Source organism: Phaethon aethereus (assembly GCF_964289735.1).
Source record: "Phaethon aethereus genome assembly, chromosome: 2".
Lineage (NCBI taxonomy): Eukaryota > Metazoa > Chordata > Aves > Phaethontiformes > Phaethontidae > Phaethon > Phaethon aethereus.
In genome coordinates this window covers 95,735,709-95,756,437 of record NC_138582.1, presented here as the reverse complement: position 1 = coordinate 95,756,437, position 20,729 = coordinate 95,735,709, and the positions used below count along the sequence as shown (strand labels likewise).

The 20,729-nt window shown below is 40.2% G+C and overlaps 1 protein-coding gene across 1 annotated transcript; it reads left to right on the top strand.

Moving 5' to 3' along the window:
- Positions 1 to 4,214: 4,214 nt before the first annotated feature.
- On the top strand, positions 4,215 to 17,634 carry RPP40 (ribonuclease P/MRP subunit p40). Its single transcript, XM_081996899.1, has 8 exons — positions 4,215 to 4,470; positions 6,234 to 6,378; positions 7,656 to 7,724; positions 9,193 to 9,288; positions 10,463 to 10,588; positions 14,694 to 14,892; positions 15,784 to 15,918; positions 17,236 to 17,634. Exons 1-8 carry the CDS (start codon positions 4,342 to 4,344, stop codon positions 17,432 to 17,434), a joined length of 1,098 nt encoding a protein of 365 aa, XP_081853025.1. The 5' UTR covers positions 4,215 to 4,341; the 3' UTR covers positions 17,435 to 17,634.
- The last annotated feature ends 3,095 nt before the right edge of the window (positions 17,635 to 20,729 follow it).

Genomic DNA, 20,729 nt, shown 5'->3' with positions numbered 1-20,729 from the left:
TTCTCGTTGCTGGAAAAAAACAACCACATGACTTTGATGCTGCATTGCAAAAGGGTGATTGAAATTTTACTGCGATAAACTTGCAGGGCCACACTTTGTTGCCCATCCTCAGTCAAAATACCTACAGCCAGCCCCGCGCAAGTTTGCAGAAGTGTGAAGTGCAGCATGGGACCTTTTATGATTTGGTGTGTAAGAGAAACAGTTTAGTGGGGAAAAATACCAGTGGTCTTGCAATCCAAATACTTATTAACACACAAAGGAGTGCACAATAACAGGTAGAGGAAATATTACTGAGAGTTTTATTTTCTCTTTGCTTTGCATTCTGGTACCTTCACGACGATACATCAAAGTAACTGTGATCTGCTGCAATCCCAGGATTTCAGAGTTTTATACACTTTATTAATTTCAGATGAACAACGCACCAGAGGCATCTGTTTGTTTCTGTTTTGCAAAGTACTAATTACAATAGCCAAGGTTAAAAGATTTAGACAACTTCCTTCCTTCTCTTCTGCAGTCAACAATATTTAAGAAAGAAAAATAGTGACTGAAAAGAAAAATATTTTTATTTACCTTAAAGACACAAACCAATTTCAAAATATCTGTGACAAATACTTGTTTAGATTTGATTTTATGGAACTCTAGGTATTTTAATAATGTTATTTTTTAAATCGGAAAATCCAGCAGAAAGAACCAGTTAAGATTGCTGTTCAACAGTGAAAAAAATACATGAAAGAAGCAGCTGGGTTTCACAGATAGAGATACTGTACATAATGTAAAGATCAGACTTTCTTTCCAAACTCAGTCATTTTATACAAAAACAGAATCAAATTTCACCAGTCCCGGAAATATTTTAGAGATCCTTCCCTACTCCAAGCTATTACCACAGGTTGCCTCAAGGCATTGCTTTCCTCTTGACTACAGCCTCTAACTCTCTTCAAGCATGCAGAAACTGAATTGCTGTAAAACTGCATTACCCTGTCACAGGTTTGAAATCCTTGGGAAAATTGTGATAGTTTTACAGAGGCTGTGTTGCTTAAATTATTTAATGTTTAAAATGTCTTTTTTTATTTTAACTATATACAGAAACCTCATACCCAATTACTCACAAAACTGTAACAACCACTATGAAAATGTCAGCATTTACCAACGATTAGCATATACCAAATATATATAGCTCATTTAAAGATAGGGAAATTCTGTATGTTACAGCACAGACTACTGGACTGCTAAAACGTTTTGTTGTAATGTAGTTCAGTATCTTCAGAGAGTTCTCTAAAACACACATACTATATAACAGGACAGCCAGTATATGAGTAAGGGTGGGTTAAAATTAATTGCCTGACATATACACAAAACTAACTGAACAGTGATGTGAATCCTTCAACGCTCTACTGAGCTGCAGTGAAGTACACTCCTGCCAAAATCCCTAAAATACTGACTTAACTCTGAATATGCAACCATGAATCTTGACTTTCCTGACCCTTCCCCAACATATTTTCTCCTAATTTCTTTTCCTATCCATTTGTATCCCTAGCAGAACGTATAAATTGTATTAGCATTGAGAAGGTCACAAAAAACCCCCAAACCACAAAAAACCCAACTCCACAGGCTGCTTTGAGTATAACAGAATTTCCTCTCTGGATCTCTGGGCTTATTGATCAGACGCTTGAACTTTTCTCCCCTTTACTAGAACAGGCTTTCTGATCATTGCAGTGTGATGCTCATCTGCACACAGAGGCTTTCTGCTTATCGGGATGGTAATAGCCGACATTAATCACATAGTGCTTTTCCTATTAATGTTTGCATGCTTTAAATTAGAAGGCTACTGTGATTGCATAGCCTTTTTTTGATTCATAATAATCCAATTAATCCCATTCATACAGGCAAATGTAAGTGCAGAATTCAGCCTTCCTCCACAGATATTAATGAGCCAGTGACCTTGTCATGTGTAGCTTCACCTCAGTCTCACTGGAGAGTCTCATTGGAGCATACAAGCCACTGAGTTCAGAGCAGCAGTGTCTTGATGTCACTTCAGTGAACAAGCACACACACAAAACACACAAAGATGGCACACGCCCTGAAGCAAGTGGGTCTGAGTCAGCCTAACAAGCCAGAAACGCTGAACTAGTAACTCCTTGATAGCACCCCTCCTTCCATTGGGCAAGCACGTTTCTTAACACAGACCTTGCAAGGACCAGCCTTTTCACACTGCTAGCGATTTGTAGCTAAGTCAGCATGATCAGGCAGACCCAAACATAGAGCACCAGAAGCGTGCAGTCTGTGCTAGAAGCAGAGCCTGGACACATCAACTGCTGAAGCTGGAGCTGTAACATAAATTCACCAGACTGGAAATACAGATCTAGAAAACCTAAGTGCTACCTATTCACCTCAGCCAGACAGCCAATAACTGGCCAGGTAGTGAACAAGTTACAATATCAAACCATGAGCATATGTAGCTGTTGAATGAAGAAAATCATAGGAATTCGATGGTTCCTATCTGTGTAACACTGCAGCTGAACACATGACCTTACCATAACCTATACTTTTCTATACTAAACAAACTTCCTATACTAATCTATACTGAACAAACTTTTCCTCTTGGCACCCAACCACCTAAGGGAGAGGAATAATGAAACTCATGTACCCCTGAGTACAGGAATGTCACATCTAGAAATAGCAGGTCAAGACTTCCTAGGCCAAGCTTGAGCTCTCTGGAACTACTGTTGTCAAACTGGAATCAAAAGCCAGTGTCAGGTTTGCCAGCTTGATGGACGTCTGGTGAACAGACCCAAGTGGTGTTTTAAGTAAGATTACATACAGCCTTCTACAGTGTACAGAAACGGCAAATACCAATAAAGTTGCTTAGTACCATTTTAAACTAAATCAGGAGCCATGAAGCTAGCAGAGTGGGAAGAGAAATACTGCAGGAAGGCAGAAAGACGAAATTTTTGTACATGCTTTATATAAAATACACAATGTACAGAATGAACAGTAAGTGGACACATCAGAGGCTGGGCCCAATCCCACAGCCCTTGCACACCATGCTTGCTAACCTGCGTAGTCCCATTTGGAGTGAGAGAAGACACAAGATCTTCTTCACGATCTTGTAAAGCTGCAGCTATTACTACAAATATGCTCAGAGATCTAATGGACCGCAAATTTTCAGTAGGAATTCACATAGTCAGTATACCTCTACGGGGCCCCAATAAAAACAGATAGTATTTCGGTAGCAGCCTGTCTCACAGGGCACACACACCCCTGCAGCTCCTGGGGTTTACGTATTTCTTGTACTTGCTGTAGGGTTGAATGAAGCTCATTGCTCTGGATGGCTACCCAATGCCACCAGCCACCCCAGGAGATACTTCTGCCGCAAAGTTGTTGATATGTAAATATGTGCTTAGGAGGGTGACATGCTAACTACATGCTAACTGCTGCAATCAAGATTGCCGATGCTATCAAAGTTGCTGATACCTGAGCAAGAAATAAAGAGGACAATTCCTTTGGGGCCCACAACCACCAGAGACCACCCGAGGGACTCCCCCAGGACAGTGTGGAGTATGTGCAAAAGGGAGGGAAATTATGCAAATGACTTCTGAGAACTGATCGACGCAAGACTACTTTTTCCAGGAAATATAATGAATACATGAATCATGACGTGTATAAAAACGCCTGCCTCTCACAAATTGGTGTGCATGTTAGGCCGAAGGATCCCCCATTCACCCAGCGCTCTTCAGAATGCCTGCTCTTTACTACTATATTGTCATTAAGGAGTTCTTTCCCCGACTTTTTGGTAACACTTCTACCTGTCTGTTTTATCCCTCCATGCATCCGTCGCTCCCAAAGCCATGCCCTGTCAGAAAACGCACCCCGGAGGCCTACAACGCTCCCCCTCAATACCTGCGGGGCCCAGCTCCCGCTTGCAGAGTGACTCGTGAAGCACGCACATGCTGAAACTGCCGTGAGCTACAGCTGCTGCCCTATCAAACCCCTGCGGGCTTTGCCGCCTGACTCATCCCGGGGCTGTTCAGAACCTGTGAGGGCCAAAAGCACCGACTGCACATGTACTGGGGAGGAGACGGACGTGTAATGGCTGCCGCCCCACACCAGGCCCCACACCACGCCACGTTGCCCCGCATGCGCACATCCTCCCCGCGTGTCGTCGGCGTTATACCGGAAGCAACTGCCCTGTCGAGGCAGACGGAAGTGACCTCATCGCACAGCTTCTCCGCCCCGCCTCCGTCATCCTGGCAGTTCCGTGTAGTCGCACGCTCGCGGGCGGGGGGTGACGTGACCGGGGGCCGCTTCCCCCATTGGCTGCGCGGCACGCGGAGCCGGGGGAAGATGTCGGTGCCGCCGCTGCAGCGGCTCCACCAGACGCCGCGGCACCTGCTGGTCTGCGAGAAGGGCCACGCGCGGCACGCGCGCTCGCGGCACGCGGCGCACGTGCGGGACCATGCCTACAACTGCCGCGTGAGTGCGTGCGCGCCCGCCCGCCCGCTGCTCGTGTTGAGCGCTAGCCAGGCTCGGGGAGGAGGGGCGGGCGTTGCCGCTGGTGGGCGCGAGGAGCGGGCTCAAGACGGCGCGGCTGTCCCGCCTGAGGCGGTGCGGGGCCCTGCCGGGGGAACAGGCGGCCGGAGGCTTCCGCGCCTGCCCGGCGAGACCACAGCGTCCCTCGCCGCCGGCGGAAGGGTCCCGGTGGTTCTGCCTGTCGGCCGTTAGCGGGGCGCTTTGCCGGTGCTTCATCTCGCACCACGTTGTTTTCTGGAAGGTTCCCCTCGTTGTCAAAGGTGGCCTGCACGCCTCTTTCGGGGGGCGGGGGTGGGAGGCGCGTGGAATAATAATAAAAATTTGCCTCCGCTGGCTTGGCGGTCTTGCACAGCATGCAGCGCCTCAAAAAGTGAAAGATGATGCGGACCCGAACTAGAAAAGAAGAGGGGTGACCCGGTGGAAGAGGTGGCAATGTTTTCTCTGTGCTGCCTGGCAAGTAACACAGGGGGTGGCACCCCCAAATTCCTAGTCCAAGCAGCGAGGGACTGAGGGGGTCCCTTAGCACTGAGGAATGGTGCAGCTGAAGCCTGGCTGCAGGTGTACTCTGAAAGTCCTCTTTCATGTCGTCCCTCCTTCAGCCAAAGTACCATGTCGTGCCATTATTAATAAGTGCTTCATTGTTTTGGGCGACTTAATGTTGCAAAGGCCAGTAGTTGCCAGCTCGCTCTCCTTTCTTTGCCTGTTGCAACTGTCAGTTAGACCCTTTTGCTGAAAGCTTCCTACTTGTCAGGCAGGTAGCCCATCTCTCAGTTTACTTCTCTTGTGTATGGGTGCAAAGGGAGATATGTACCTGTTCTCTGTGAGCTCCTTTGTTTCAGAAAAAAGTTTTTTTGGAGGAGTGGCGTGGGAAGGAGCAGAGGGATGAACGTTTATACTGCCTGTGCATGATTATTGGGAAGCTTGGTATTGCTCATTAGTAACCTTGTTTGCCTTGATCTCCCAGACTTAAGTGTTCTCTTGATCTGTGAAACATGTACAGGAAAGGTTTTAAACAGAAGAAAAATTAAAGGTAGGCAGTTGCACCAAAAGACTTGAGTGCTGAGTTTAGTAAGAAAAGCTAGGTGCTCATCCATTTTGAAAAATCAATCTCCTAACTTAAATTAGAAACCTGCTACAGAAGTTGTAGCTGTAATGTATGCCTAATGACTTTTTTGAAAATCGTAAGCCCATCTTCAAGGTTTGTTCTGACGGTCTGTTCACTCTCCTGACCTCCAAAATATTCTAGAGAGGAGAATGCGTTGATTCAAAAGCTAGTTTAAACTCTACTTTGGTCTTTGCATTTCCACTGAGGTTGCATAAATGCTTAGTTTACATCTTTAGTTATAACTGCTTCCTGCAGCAAGGGCTGAAGGAAAAGTTCTAGTGTGACTTAAGCTAAATTTATAATGACGTGAAACAAGATCGTGAGTTAAGTCATGCTGTGTAAAATCAAGCCTTTATGTAACACCTCAAATGCTATTGTATAGTGCGTAAAATGCAAAAAACAAATGATGTCTTTGCTGTACTTGGAGACTTTTTGCAAATCGATAGATTTTGAAGACAATAACTTGAAATTATTTTTTCTTCATCTCATTTTGGTGTAACATACTGATTTATTTGAAAAGAAGATTTTTTTTTTTTTTCTTGGTTTTCTTCCAGAACAGATTTTTAGGTTATGATTTATGTTACAAATATGTTCCTAATAGGTGTCTTTTTTGATCCCTGAATGTGGCATATTACCTGAAGTGCTGAAAAGTACTGTTGCGGATGTTGGAGAGTACTACGTGGTGAGGAATTTGTCAGTTCATGAATTCGTCGCTCACGAATTTATTGATGCTTTTGTCAAGAAAGGTAAGGAGGTAATCAGAACATGACAGATGCAGTAATAGTGCATATTTTTCATAACACAGTAAAATCCATTTATTATTATTTATTCTGAAAAGTATTTTAAAGGAAGGGAAAAAAATGCTAAGAAAATTCTGTATTAATTTCTTTATCTGCTTTTTTCTGCTTTGTGGTGTGTCAGCATTTGTTTACACCCAATGGGTCCAAAACTGCTATGACTGTTCCCTCTTCATTTCTCCCTATTCCATCTTAATTCTGCAAGCCAGCTATCAAGAGGGCTTCCATGTATCCTCAGACCTGTTTATCTTGTACATCTCATCTTTATGCAGGTTCCTGCAGAAATCAGCTCCCTTCTCCCTTTCCGATGCCTTTGTATTTTAACACAGAGATGTGTTAGCTGTGTTCCACAGCAGGCAAGAGAAAAAGAGGAAAAAGTACACTTTTTGGAGGAAAGGGGAGGGTAGTGTTTGGTTTTGGGGTTTTTTTTGCTAATGGAGCTGCCGTGGCTCGTCCTTACACAGTAAGAGCAAAGAGGACGTGGAGAAAGATGTAGCCTCTGCCCGGTCAAGTTGCTATTGTGAACTCAGAGCATGTTGTTTTTGTTGAGCAGGCCCTGCTCATTTGGCTCATGATAAATGTTGTGCCCTTCAGGTGATTGTCAGGGAGAAAAAAAACTTTAAGCTGAAAAGAGAGGAGAGAAGACAACATATGGGTGAAACAGGAGAATGAGATCCATTACTTTCTAAATGTGGGACTCTTTTTCTTATTTCCTTTAGTCTCATTAATGGCTTTTATGACAGTAGTTTTATGGAAGCAGTATGATGTTTGTACACCAAGTTTACAGGATCTGACTCTTGTATTTTTAAGAACAAAATTGGTTGTGACAGATAATGCTACAAAATATATTTAGTATTGTGAGCATCTTCCACCTTGTCTTCATGTGAACTAACAATAGAAATGTATCTGGAGAAGAATGGGGGTTTCCATTTTGCTGAGTGGGGAAGATCACAGGTGGAAAGAAAGTGTTGTCATATTGGAGCGTATTGTTAATGTTATCTGTATTACAGGTCCTTTAAAACAGTGCTAGTCCAAGGCTTATAAAAATAATAACAAAACGCTATTTTGCTTGAGAAGGTGGAAGAAAGTTAGTTGATGAAGACACAAGGGTTTAGAGTGATTCAAATGGTATTTGGCACGTTTGATTATTTTGAGGTAAATCTTTAATATTGTCATGTCTGTCTTCAGAGATTGTAATCTCATGGCTTTCTGCTTTACTATTAAAGGTTCATGCTACGCACTTACCTATAACACAAAAATTGATCAAGATAATACTGCAGCTCTGCTACCAAATGGTATGTTTTGTTTTCAGTAATATATACGTATTGATTATGGTCTTGGGTTGCCTTTTTTTTTATTTGGAATGATGCAAGCTGGAAAATTTAATGCTTTTTGTACTGGCCAAGTTTGTTAGAAACACATTTGAATTGGAAAAATACTTATTTTAACTTCTTTTTTCATTCATGCTCTTAAATAATTTATTTAATCTAAAGGAAATTAAAAAAAAAAAAAATCCTCAGTTATCTATAGTATCAGATTGTCCGTGCTTCAGCTGTAATTGCAATTGCTCCAGAGGATTGTTTTTGTGAAAATACTGCATTCCAACTTCTTGTTTCTTAAAGACAGAATTTAAATTCTGTCTTTAAGAGAATTCTGTCTTAAAGACAGAATTTGTACCAAAAATTAAAATTACTGGCACTGCTTAGGAACACTTCTTAAATATTCAGTGTTAATTCTTTGAGAATTATGTGATGTGTTAAAACACTCTGTTGCCGTTCCATCACAGTTTTATGACAGAATGTTCCATCTCAGGTGGGATTTTACAGGCAGAGAAAATAATGAAGCTCTTTTGGGCTTCAAATATGTCATCTTATTTCCGTTTAACAATATATCAGATAGACCAATTTGTGTTTCTATTATATCAGCCCTCTAGCCTGAGATGCTGTAATATGACAGTTGCCCATCAGGGCATAGGTAAATTCAGATTCTTCAGAGGAGGAATTCTTTTACGTGCTCTGTTAGTGCAGTTCTAGCAAAATGGATCCTTGGTAGTGATTGAGTGAGTATGATACAGTTATTACAAGCTATGCACAATTAATGCAGCAGCAGTGTTACATTTCCCTGTGATGTCACCATCTGAAATCTTCAGCAGCAGCCTTGTTTGTTTGTATTCTGTATTATCCTGTTACTTGTACAGTAGAATCAAAAGACTGTAGTAGAGATCTGTTGTGTGAAATTCTGTACCAAGTGGCAACTGCGAGATTTGGTTTGTGAATATGGAAGTGGAGTTGTTTCAGCACATATCTGCTCATCACTAATAAGCATATTTTACTCAATGTGAGTAGTCCCACTGGAGTTGGAGGAACTGTTTTTGTATGTGTAGTTAAGCAGCGCATGGGCGACTGCTAAATCGGGCCCTAGTGTAACGTAGTGTTCAACCAATGACACAGCAAATGCTAGGGGACAAGCGGAAGAAGGACTGAGGAAATGAAGTAAGGTAGTACAGTAAAAAAGCTATGACTATCTTGGGAATAATATTACACATTTCTCATTCTAGTTCAATAAAAAAAAAAGAGTAACTGAGTTATAACTTTTTTTTTAAGTGTTAATCTGGTAATCCACTTAACTGGAACTAAGGAGTCTGGAATATATTAGTAATACCGTTGATCCAAAGCTAACATTGTGTTAGGTATACAGTTCTCGGAAGACTTCAAAAGGGACTAAGTAGAAGATTATTTGTATTAAAGTTTGTTTTATTTATAGGAAAACTAATTCTGTCAGTGGATAAGGATACTTATGAGGAACTTGGACTGCAGGGGTGCCCTTCTCAGTATTCTGGCAAAAAAGTAATGAGATATAGTAAGTATTATTTATATTAACAGTGCTTATTTCAGATCTGTGAAGCACCTTGTTAGGATGTTAAAAGAGCAATGCTGAAACTTCCCTTTCCTTAACATTAGTTGTTGTCTAGGTCATATTTTTCCAGAGGCAGATATAAGGACTGCATGAAGAGAAAAAATACTTTTTCCAAATAATATAAGGAAACAAATATGTGATCTTTTGGGTATTCTATAAAATTTTTAAATTCTGGGTTTTTCATTGTGTTGTTTATACTGGAGTGATGTAGGACTCAAGAATTTTTGTATACTCTGCACGGTATCTATGCCTTCTGATTTAAATCAGAAAATACTAAACTAATTAAGGTAGAGCTTAAAATTTGCACACTATACAAAAAAAAAAAACAACCACCCAGTGAAATGCCTCAGCCAAGACTGCTTGCTTGAAAGGGAGAAATTGTATTACATTTGACACATTTAAAATTATAGTCTCCATATACTAAGTACTTGGAAAATGTTGTAATTTTTTAACAGCTGGAGAGGAGACATACTGAGTGTGATTTCTGTTGACTTTTTTTGGTTAATTAAAAAAACCCTGTGAATACTGTGCCATCTCCAATGTATTAGAACCTGCAGTAGTCGATAGGCAGTTACATAAAACTTTAGAAGGGGAGACTTGTTATGTATAATAAGAATTTTGGCAAAATGGGACATCATTTTACTATTCAGTTTGTCAAGTAAGTTGTATGATGAAATTTCCGTCTGAAAAATAGATGTAACTTTTAGCCTGGGACCAATTCATCTAGGAAAAAAACAGTTGAAAAAGTGTCATTGCCATATACGTGGCTTTTGATGTTAGAAACTCTAGCGTTTTTAGTGTAATAGCTTGCCTAATTACCAAGATATTTTTAAGGCACTGTTCTGGGACTTCTGTCACTGCCATTAGAAAAGGAATCTGTCCCTCCAGTCACTAGAAGGCAGTTCCAGATTATATCAAAATAAAGACAGCAGGAGGTGAATATTTATTTACATAACAGGGAGTCATATTTGCATAATGAAATACTTTATAAGGATGCCATATATGTGAAAAGGAAGTTTAATGTTCTTTGGTTTCTTTGTGTTCTTTTAGTTCTTAATTAATTTAATATGAAAATTTATTTCAATTGAGTAAGTATTGCTTTTGTGCATTTTTGCAGTTATAACTATTGACTTGACTGATTCCGGCTTTCACCCTGACAGCAAGAAATATAACAGAGTGCTTTGGGCCTTGAAAGAAAAGAAACCTTTAGAATTTGACTTCCTACTGGCTTGGTATAATACAGGTAATAAGAACTGAATGTAAAACTAAAATGTAACTGACATGAAGTCCAAATATTTTTCATTTACTGTTCTTTTCTACTGATAGTCCAAATGCGTTTTTAGTGGAGGGGAAAGTTAGATTAAAGTGTGTTTGTGTGGGTTTTTTTGTTTGTTTTGGTTATTTGTTTGGGGAGTGGGGGTGGGGTGTGTGTTACTGCCTACACAGAACATTTCAGTTCAGGAACACAACAGTGATTCATAGGAGATACATTAGTTGCTTCGTTTCCTTATTTCTATGTTGCCCAGGCTTTCTGGCATAACTTTGCCTATTCGATAGCACTGCCTCTTCTTTATAAATCTGTGACATATATAACCATTATTAATATACTTTAAAAAATTATTAATACAGATAAGTGACATATTTGATTTGGTGTAGTATTTGAAATGGGAAACTTGTTTCATCAGTAGTTACAGGACATGTACGGAGTCCCTATTTCTGTCATCTGCTGTGTACACTGATACACAGTCTGCTCTCTTATCATTTTATTCTCAAGCACTTGTTTGAGGTTGTTATAAGAAATTGCATGGTCTCAAATCATCTTTCTTCTAGAATTCATTTACCTACTTTTTTATGATTACACTGATTTATCTTCTGGGATTTAAGTATTGTTCTTCCTCTGAGAGTAATTTTCCAAAGCCCTCAGTTGCTTTTATTACTTCAGAACAAGGTGTATCTAGGGATATGTAGCATTTGCATGGAATTGACAAAAGCTGCAGGAGTCTATACTGAGAAAAAAAAAATGTTTTTCTTCATCATAGCCATGTAACTTTTAGCATGGTTCTGCTTTGAGTCACGAAGATGTCTCCACACTAGTGAGAAGTGATGTTAGAAAGGTCCTTGAGAATGCTTTCCTGCTGGCTCTTTACATTGTCACTCTTGCCTGGCTCGTCAAGACCGAGTCTTAGAGGGAGTTACTGATCTGAGAAATTGAAGCTGCTTATAAGCTCCTTTAGCAGTGTCCCCGTGTTTCACTTTAGTCCTTTGTGTTTCCCCTCCCCCTTTTTAAACACTAATCATATGACAAGGATCCTCCTTGTTTGTCATACAGAAATTGTTTAAAGGCTTGCAATTCCCATCCTTGTAGTCTTTGGGAAAGAGTCGCAGTGAAGACTGTTGCTACCATAAATGGTGACATAAATCTGACTAAGGTGGCAGATCTTCAGGATCAGCTTGCTTGGATTTATTGACCCTGGGCAGAGAGCAAAATGCCTCTAGGGCTGGTGTGTTTCTTCTGTTTGTTGCTGCCAGTGTAGTGGCATTCAGGAGGAGTAGCATTCCTTTTCCTCACCTGACCCAAAAATCATTTCCTGAATATGGAGTTAAAACTGACTGCCTTTCTGTGCAGGAGTCTTGTGCTTATAAACACACAAAAGACTCTTAGTTCCTTAGTACTGACAAAAATTAAAACTTTTATAGTTTTTTATTAATAGACATGAGACATCATGTAGATTCTTCTGGAAGGGAAGAGAGGGCTGTATTTTGTTGAGAGAATCAGTGTCCTCCGTGCACATTCTGCTTTCAGCCCTCCTGCTGATAACGTGTTTCTTGCTATGGCCAGCACTGCTGCAAACCTATAAACATTCATGTCACTTTCCAAAAGCAGATTTTTTTGTTTTCATACCCATTTTTCCTACTTAATGGTTCTGGCACCAAGAGGAACAGAAAAAGGGTATATGGAGTGTCTCATGTGTTTAATGACAGAGGCAAAACAATCTTTTCTTCTCTCTTCTACTGCTCTAACTTCTATGACAATTTAAAATGTTTAGTGGCTGAAATTCACTGGCTTCAAAAAAACTTTGACACTGTGCCTGGTTGTTGTTGACATGGAAAGCTATGCTGTAGCTAGAGCAATTGTTCTCTTGGAGTCTTGATTGTAGTCTTTGAGATTCCTTGAAGTTAGGACTATAGCTGACATGCCCATATGGAGCAGACATTTAAAATGTATAATTTTTTTATATCTGACCAAGAATTCTAGGGCAATATTATACATTGCGTGAACCTGTTAGCCTAACAAATGCCAATAGGAAATACAAGCTGAAGGAAGATCATCTATTCTAACATACCTCAGACTTAAATATATCTGTATAAGAATACTAAATTAATAAGAATTCGGCGGCTTCCTGTCTTTCTTGCTGTGCCCTTTGGTACTTGGACAGCCTTTTTTTAAGGATGACTAAAAAGGATCAGGTTAGCCCTACTTCCCTGTGTGATTGTCATTGGTGAGATAAATATGGCTGATGGAGTTTAGGCAGTCCACAATTTTTGATAGCAAGTCTTGGATATTGTATTCCACACTGAACTCTATCCTGTTCTTGAATGTCTTCTGTTCATACATGCCTTTCCTGCGGTTATTTAAATGCTATTCTGGGCTTCAGACTTCTCATGAATAAGGTATTATTTCTTGGGCACCTAGAGGCCTATTGTTACTTCATGAAAATAGAATACATTATCTGGAATTTCAAGTTTAGGAGAATTGATTCTGTGTCAATCATCTTACTGCTTCAAAAAGGAAGTTGGTTAATATCTCTTAATTTGCAACATGCTTGGTTAGGTTAGGTTTTTAGTCTACATTGAGTTTTTAGAATTTTACCTGCTGTTTTGGATCACTTACTAGAGTTGAGGAAACATGGCCTTTCCCACAAGTTCATCAAGGTACATATAACTGTTATAGCCGTACTGCATTTGAAGACTTACCACTGTTTGTTTTTTTCTTTTCTGATCCTAGTAAAGTGAGATTTGTGGTATAGTTTGATTTCTTTATCCTCCCCCCTTCCTTCTCGCTTCAATCCTTGCCCCCAGACTATCGTAGAATTCCTCTTGACATCATGGAGAAATCTTCTCAAACCTGTAGTCACCTGCTTATTTTTCCACTATCCAGGGAAAACAGTGTTCTGGGATAGCAGCCACCTTAGCCGGGTGGGTAGGAGAGCCTCTAGTCTTGATGACTACTTGACTTTCCAAATATGCCTTATCTGAAGATGATTTCTCAATTTACTGTAAATTAAGAATTTTTCCGCAAAACCTTTTGGATCCTAAATTAAATTTGCCATCACACCTAGGAAATCAAGTATGTGGTCTTTAGTGATGGGATCAGACCTCGCAAGGATTCCTACATGTTTTTGTCCTCTGCTGAGAGAATGAAGAGATCCACTAACTTGACATGTTGAATAGAAGACTGTATGCCTTTTAGGACAATGAAAAGGGAAACTTCTGCAGTTGTGAAGGCATGTTCCAAGAGCATTTAAATGACACTATAGCTTTTTGCAAAGTATTCCTGAGATCTGCAGGAATTTATTCCATTGGAGTTGTTCATGATTCTAGAAGCCATGATGTCTCTAGGAGGCAGTTCTTAGTGAACTGGTGATGCTGGGATCCCTCTAGACACTGTGGTTTTGGAGGGAATACTGCCTGAATTCATCTGAGCTTAGTTCCCTTTATCCAGTCTTGGAGATGTGTCATCTTTGCATACATCTACCACATGTATTATCCCTCTTATGGTGCAATGCTCAAGGAATTTCTAGAGATGACCTAATGGTATAAGGCACATGTCACCCTCCTACAGCAGCAAATACCTGTGCATGAGCATGGAGGAAATATGCCTATGGACACTAGTAAGGCAAAATGCTAGTAAGGCAAAATGTTCTCTGTCCTCATGAGTATAGGTGTGGGTGCATTTGCAGGCAACTTTGTCTTGGGGAGCAGTTAACATGTGTTCCTGCTCCCTTTCATGTGTTCCTTTTCAGGAGCACTCTAAATTCCTCTTTCTAATGAGTTCATTTTGTTTTATTACTTGCCTGGTTAATTCTGCTTGAATTTTCTATTGACAAATCTATACTTTCTAGTTAAATAGTAATTGTACTGATCTATACTGAGTTGCTGGACCTTGCACTGTTTTATTTCCAAGAAGATAGGGAAGTTGAAGATTCTATGGCTTTTGCCAAAGATAACAGCATGTAAGCAGTTTACACACTGCATTTTCTTGTATGCATATGCAAAGGTTTCATGTATTCAGTGCTCCTTTTGTTTAGTAGTTTTGTAACAGCTCTTTGTGGTGTTGTGTTGTTAAGGTGCAGAGGGATCAACATTGATGTCATACTTTTCAAAAAACCAAATACGGGCCCTGAAGCCAAAAGTAACATTCAGCACCTTAAGGGACTTGCAGTGCCCTGTGATACAAAGTAACGAACTGCAAGGAAAGACTGATGAGTCCTGCAGTACAGAGGAACTGTTCGAATGGCTAGGTGCTGTCTTGAATCAAGTTAGCTTGTAAGTATTTGAATTTGTTTGATCTTTAAATACATTTCAAGTAAGGAAAGCCACAAGTTATTTTAAGGAAGAGCTAAATAAGAATTAAGAAAGATTCATTCTCTGTGGGAAGCCTGTTATGCACTTAAGTGTTTGTTCTAAGTCTTGAATAACTTCTCTGTGTTTTTGGGGGTACCCATGTGTACTGGAGCTTTTGTGGTGCTGTGTTTTGGATTTATGACAAAAACAGTGTTGATAGCACAGGGATCTTTTAGCTATTGCTGAGCAGTGCTTACACAGCATCAAGGTCTTTCCTGTTTCTCATGCTGCCCTGCCAGCGAGTAGATTGGGAGGTAATGCAGCCACAACAGCAGATCCCAACTGCCTAGAGGGATATCCCATCCATATGGTGGCATGTTCAGCCATAAAATCTGGGGGAAAGAAGGAGGGGAAACGTTTGGAGTTACAGTGTTTGTCTTCCCAAGTCACAGTTACATATGATGAAGCCGTGCTCTTCTGGAGGCTGCTAAACATCTGCCTGACAATGGGAAGTAGAAAATTAATTCCTTAGTTTGCTTTGCTTTCATGTGCAATTTTTGCTTTACCTATTAAGTTGTCTTTATCCCGACCCACGTGTTTTCTTACTTTTACCCTTCCGATTCTCTTCCCCCATCCCGCTAGGGAGCAGTGAGTGAGTGGCTGTGCAGTGTTCAGGTGCTTACTAAGGTTAACTTACAGCACCATGACATCTTGCGTATTAATTGCCTGGCCATTAGTTGTTTCAGTATTAATTTAGATGGTAGACATAGGTACTTCCTGTTAGTACAAAAGTTTTGATTACTAAGACTTACTGTAGAAGATTTAACGTATATTTATTTTAGTTGTTTTGATGTTGGGTTTTTTTTTTTCCAGAGACAACAAATCATCTAGCTTCTTATCAACCTATTGCTGTCCTCAGCCCAACACAATGGTGGAAAAAGCTTTTTTGTGTACAATCACAGGCTTTATAATTCCCGAGAAGATAATTCAGTTATTGGAGCAGCTATGGTAAGGGCTGACAGGAGTACATTACTAAAACATTTGTACTCTTAACACTTTTTAATTTTCAGAATCACTTTTAAATACTTCTTTTCAGTAGTGCTGTTGGAGGTAAATAGCAAAATATACAAAATGAAGACTTTTTTAACTAGGGAATGAGCTGGAAGCTTAACGTTGGTATTTAAAAAAAAAAAGGCAATAAACAGTTTTGGGTACTCCAAATTTAAGAATGCCTGTCCTGTATTCTAGTAATGACTTTGCTGTTTATCTTAATTTCTAAGAAACAGTGGCTCTACTGAGCTCGATATTTTTCAAATTCCCCTGGTCTATGAAAATCAAATGCCCTCAAATTTCTCTGATATAGTATTTTTAACTACTGATGGAAAATATGATTTAAATCCCTTTATGATACCAAAAAGAGAATCACAAGGTACTTCAAGGTGTTATGCCTTACAATAAATTATAGTGAGTTTTTTGAATCAAGTGTTATACAGACACAGGACGCTGGATAGTGGTGACCAGGATAGCTGTAGTTCTAACTTAATACCAAACTACATGATACTACTGTATCATGGATCAGTGTGGTGTCTGTCTGTATTGCATATTAATGCTACTGATAGCAGATTCTGGAAGCTCCTTGCTCCATGTATGAGACAATTCTTGAAGTGCTAATGATTGTAGCACTGACTCACAACAATATTGCTGTTGTTTCATCTGGAACATGATCGCTACTCTGAGTAATTTTCAAATCTCATGCAGAAAGCCTCCCTAGGCTAGGGTTGGAACACAAATTTCCTTGGCTTTTATTCTTTGCTTTAAAGAGCAGTGGATAATGTTTGGCTTTGATTATTTGTGATCCATTTCCTTTCTGGTGGTAAAAGTATGGGTCAGGCGTAGCCTGACTATGTTTCTTCCTCCTATGTCTTTTTTGCCCTGATAGCAAGTATTCTCAGTAAATGTTTTATATTCTGAAAGAAAATGCATGCTTAGAACTTTTTCTAATTGCTGTAACTTCCAGGTTTGCCATGTCTAAAAGTGTGGTAGGAATAATTCAGAGTCAATCTTATTTCACTTCTTGTTTTCCGATAGAAGTTTTTCTTTTTAATTTATTTATTATTTATATAATATATAACTATTACATTGTTATACATGTTACATAGTTCTATATTACATATACAACCTATAAATAAAGCAGATTTTTTAACTGTTAATGACAAGTTTTCACTGAAGTGCCTGTGTCTTTGATTTTTTTTTTTTTAATGTGTATACTTGAACATGCTGCCTATTCCACTATAATTATTGATTATCTTGTCTTCTTCCCTGCAGTTGCTATTTTGGTGAACCAAAACTGGCATATTGGCTGACCTTAACTGTGCATGGTTTTGCAGACAGCCCTGTTTCCTGGAGAGAAAATGAACATGGCTTCCACAAGGGAGGAGAGAACTTGTACAACTTTGTCATTTTTAGAAATCTGGACTACTGGCTTCAGATGGCTGTAGGAACTAATGATGATTGCCCTCCATAAAGCTATGTCTACAGAATAAGCTTTCTAATATTCCCACGTTACTGTATAGAAACAGTAAGATAGTTCTTATAAAAGTAATTAGGTAATAAGTTAAGTACCAAGAGGCTGTATATGTTTTTCCATTATTGATAGCCCTTAAAGGATGACCTACAATGGAAGGAATGGATTTTTGTTTCTTCACTGTCACACAGTGCCTTCTGAAAGACTTAACAATTCTAGCTTTAAGAAAAAGATACGGTTTTGAGAGTTCAAGTTCTTCGGAGTTGACTGTAGGTGGTTTCCTTTTATCCAGAAGTAATTTTGGAATTTGAAAGTTAGTTCTACAGATTGCTAGCTAAATTATTTGGGGGGAAAGTTCATTTTGGGATTTAGTGTTTTCTTTCTTTACATTAAAGATCTGTAAAACCTTCAAATTCATGTTTAAGACATTTCAGCCTACATGCTAGCAAATAAAAGAAAAAAAGGGGGATGAGTTCTCCATAATTTGGTAGGGGGAAGGAGAACAAAGGTGAGGAGAAAGGAGGTACATGGCAGTGGGAGGAGCACCCACTGAACATGGAAAAAGTAAATGCTTACTGACCGGTTTTTTGGATTTCGCAGGTCACAGTTGGTTATCAGATGTTGATTTTTAACAGTGATGCAAAAGGCTGCTGCTTGCTTTCTTAATTGATCTCTACAGACACAACTCCCACCCCCACCAAATCTCTACTTTTAAAAGTAGCTTGTGGTTCTTGCTTACAGGACAACTCATGGAGCTAAGATTTCGCTGTCACATTATTGCAGACGTGAGTCTGGGAAGAACACTGTGGACATGTCCTCAAACAATGCAGTTGAACTGAAACAGGTTTTGTTAACAATAAGCAGTAATGCTGAAAGCATAGGCAGCTGTGAAGAACCCAGGTTAACACCTGTTGAAATCCATCAAAGGTTGGAGGGTGGTTTGAGGGGGAGGAGGCAATGGATGTTACTTGGTTTTTGTTTCATGGAGTGGGTATGTATCATTAAAGTACCAGTGGAGTGCTAAAGTGGAAGTTGTTTGCTTGATGGAGCAAGAGATTGGTAGTAGAAGTTAGGGCATAGCTGTAGTGGAAACACCAAGATCCCCAATCAGGGTGAGTAGAAAGGAAAAAAGAAAAGGAGAAGGCCCAGGGGAAGCAGTTGAGCTTGCTTTTTTAATCTGCTTATTGGCTCTCTTCAGTGAGGAGGATCATCCTGGATGATGTACTGGATGGTATTTATTTGTCATACACCTTCACTAAGCATAACCCCTTTTGCTCAAGTTTTGTTACATGTTTCACAAATCAGCAGACAGTTTTCTAAATCATTACGTTGTTTTTCAAAATTTTCCTGCCATGAGATGTTTCTAGTAGGTTACCAGGAGCGGACGAGCCACCTTGTCACATGTACAGACATGGACTTACATGATCACAAACTGAATGGACAAGGGTCTGGGGAATTTCGTGGCTTGACACTTGACTAGTAAATATTTAACATGACTGGCTCAAACATGTTTCATCACTATGCATCAGTGCAGATACCTTCAGTTGTTGGCTACAGTTTGCTTTTGAAAGTGTCTATTGAGGGATTATGCCTGTGTCAACTTTCACAAAAGAGACTAGTAACCAGAAGTGTCTTCCCTTTTTTCCCTTGATCAGAAAGTCTGTTAAAAGCTTGGGCTTTTCCTGGAAGTTACAATTGCAGCAAAAGTTCTAATACAAAGTTAAAAATCTTAAATCTTTATGAAAAGTTGGATGAAGTTTGTAGCTGCTCCAGCGAATGTGTTCATCTTTCTCTTAGGTTCTATAAAACTAACTTTTCCCTCACAATGTGTATACATGCACACAAACAAATGTAATGTATACTGCTTGGGGAAAAAACCCAACTGCTATCCGTAAGTAAAAATCTTGTATTGGTGGATTTGCTTCCCTTATTAACTGAGAGAAAGGAATGAAGTCTTACACATATGCTTCATACTCCCAGCAGGAGTGCAGCAGCTATTGGCCTTGGCTCTGAAATGGCAGCTAGTAAGACCAGGTGAAATGATTTTTCTAATTGGCACCAGGTTGCAGAGCACCTTGGGATCATTGTTGAAGTAGCTGCTGCAGAAGCGCTGGTGGGTACACAGTGATAGTTTCACTGAGACAATTCTGGAAGGCGAGCTGAGAAGCAGGCGTTTTGGCCCTATCAGTTCTCCCCAGCATGTGAGTATTAAGGGTAATCTTTTTATGGATATCTAGGGAAATCTCATCAGATTGGTCAATGGTTCCGTTTGCCTCCTATCTACATAGGCAAGGGACTGTAAATACTTCTCAAAGCTCAGTGTTACAGGCTGAGTCATTTGGCTATGCTGCTTCCTACAATACCTAGTTGTCTTCTGGTGGTTGCTTCAAATGTCTTTTCCACCTAAAGAAGGGATTAAAATCCTGTCTCTGGATCTTGCAACTTATTTGAGATGCTGAGTTGGTTTCTGGCTTTTCTCTATTTGCTTTAAACCTATACAAAGTATCATTGAAAACCTTGTGCTGTTAATAGTCTCTGCAGTTGGTCTGTTCTTAAACTGTCTGAGATGATACTGCATTAACCAGATCCATGCTTTCCTAGCAAGGTCTGATGGTGTGCCTCCCCCTTAGGAGGCAGGCTTTCCTGGGCTTGCCGGGCTTTGTAGTTGCACAGAAGAGAAACTGGAGTGGAACTGGCTGCTTTCATGCCACCTGCAAACAACTGTGACCTGAGGGAAGATTTTCCTGGAATCGGGGACAGCAGCCTGTGCCCTACCTGTCTGTAAGGACAGACCGAGTCTCCCCAGACATGGGGAAGACTCTTCCTGAGAGAAGGAGCAGAACGGCATTGCTCACATGCTTGGGGAACAGGTTAGGAGCGAAGAGCACATGAGAGAAATAAAAGTTGTTGTGTGAGAATGAAAGATGGCTGCTGGTGGTGTTCTTGCCCTTTGTGCCTTCCTGTGAGAAAGGACAGGAAAATCCAAAAGGTTCCTGAGAGCTGCAAAAGTAACGGGGAGCAGCTGTGCACCAGCTGCTTTTGAGATCAAAGGGCTGAGCGCTTACTAAGAAGTTTTGCCTCTGGGGAGTGTTTTATCTACCATGGGGAAGGAGAGCCAAATACCAGAATGCAGAGACAAGCCTGGGGCAAGCTGGTTGCATGAGGAGTCGAGGTTTTTGTTGTCCTGGTATGCTGATAGACAGTGATAAGACACTCCTTGAGGCCTAGGGAACTGCTCTGCTTTAACCTCAGCCCTTCTACTGAGCTGTGCATTCCTGCCTCTCAGCTGGTGGAA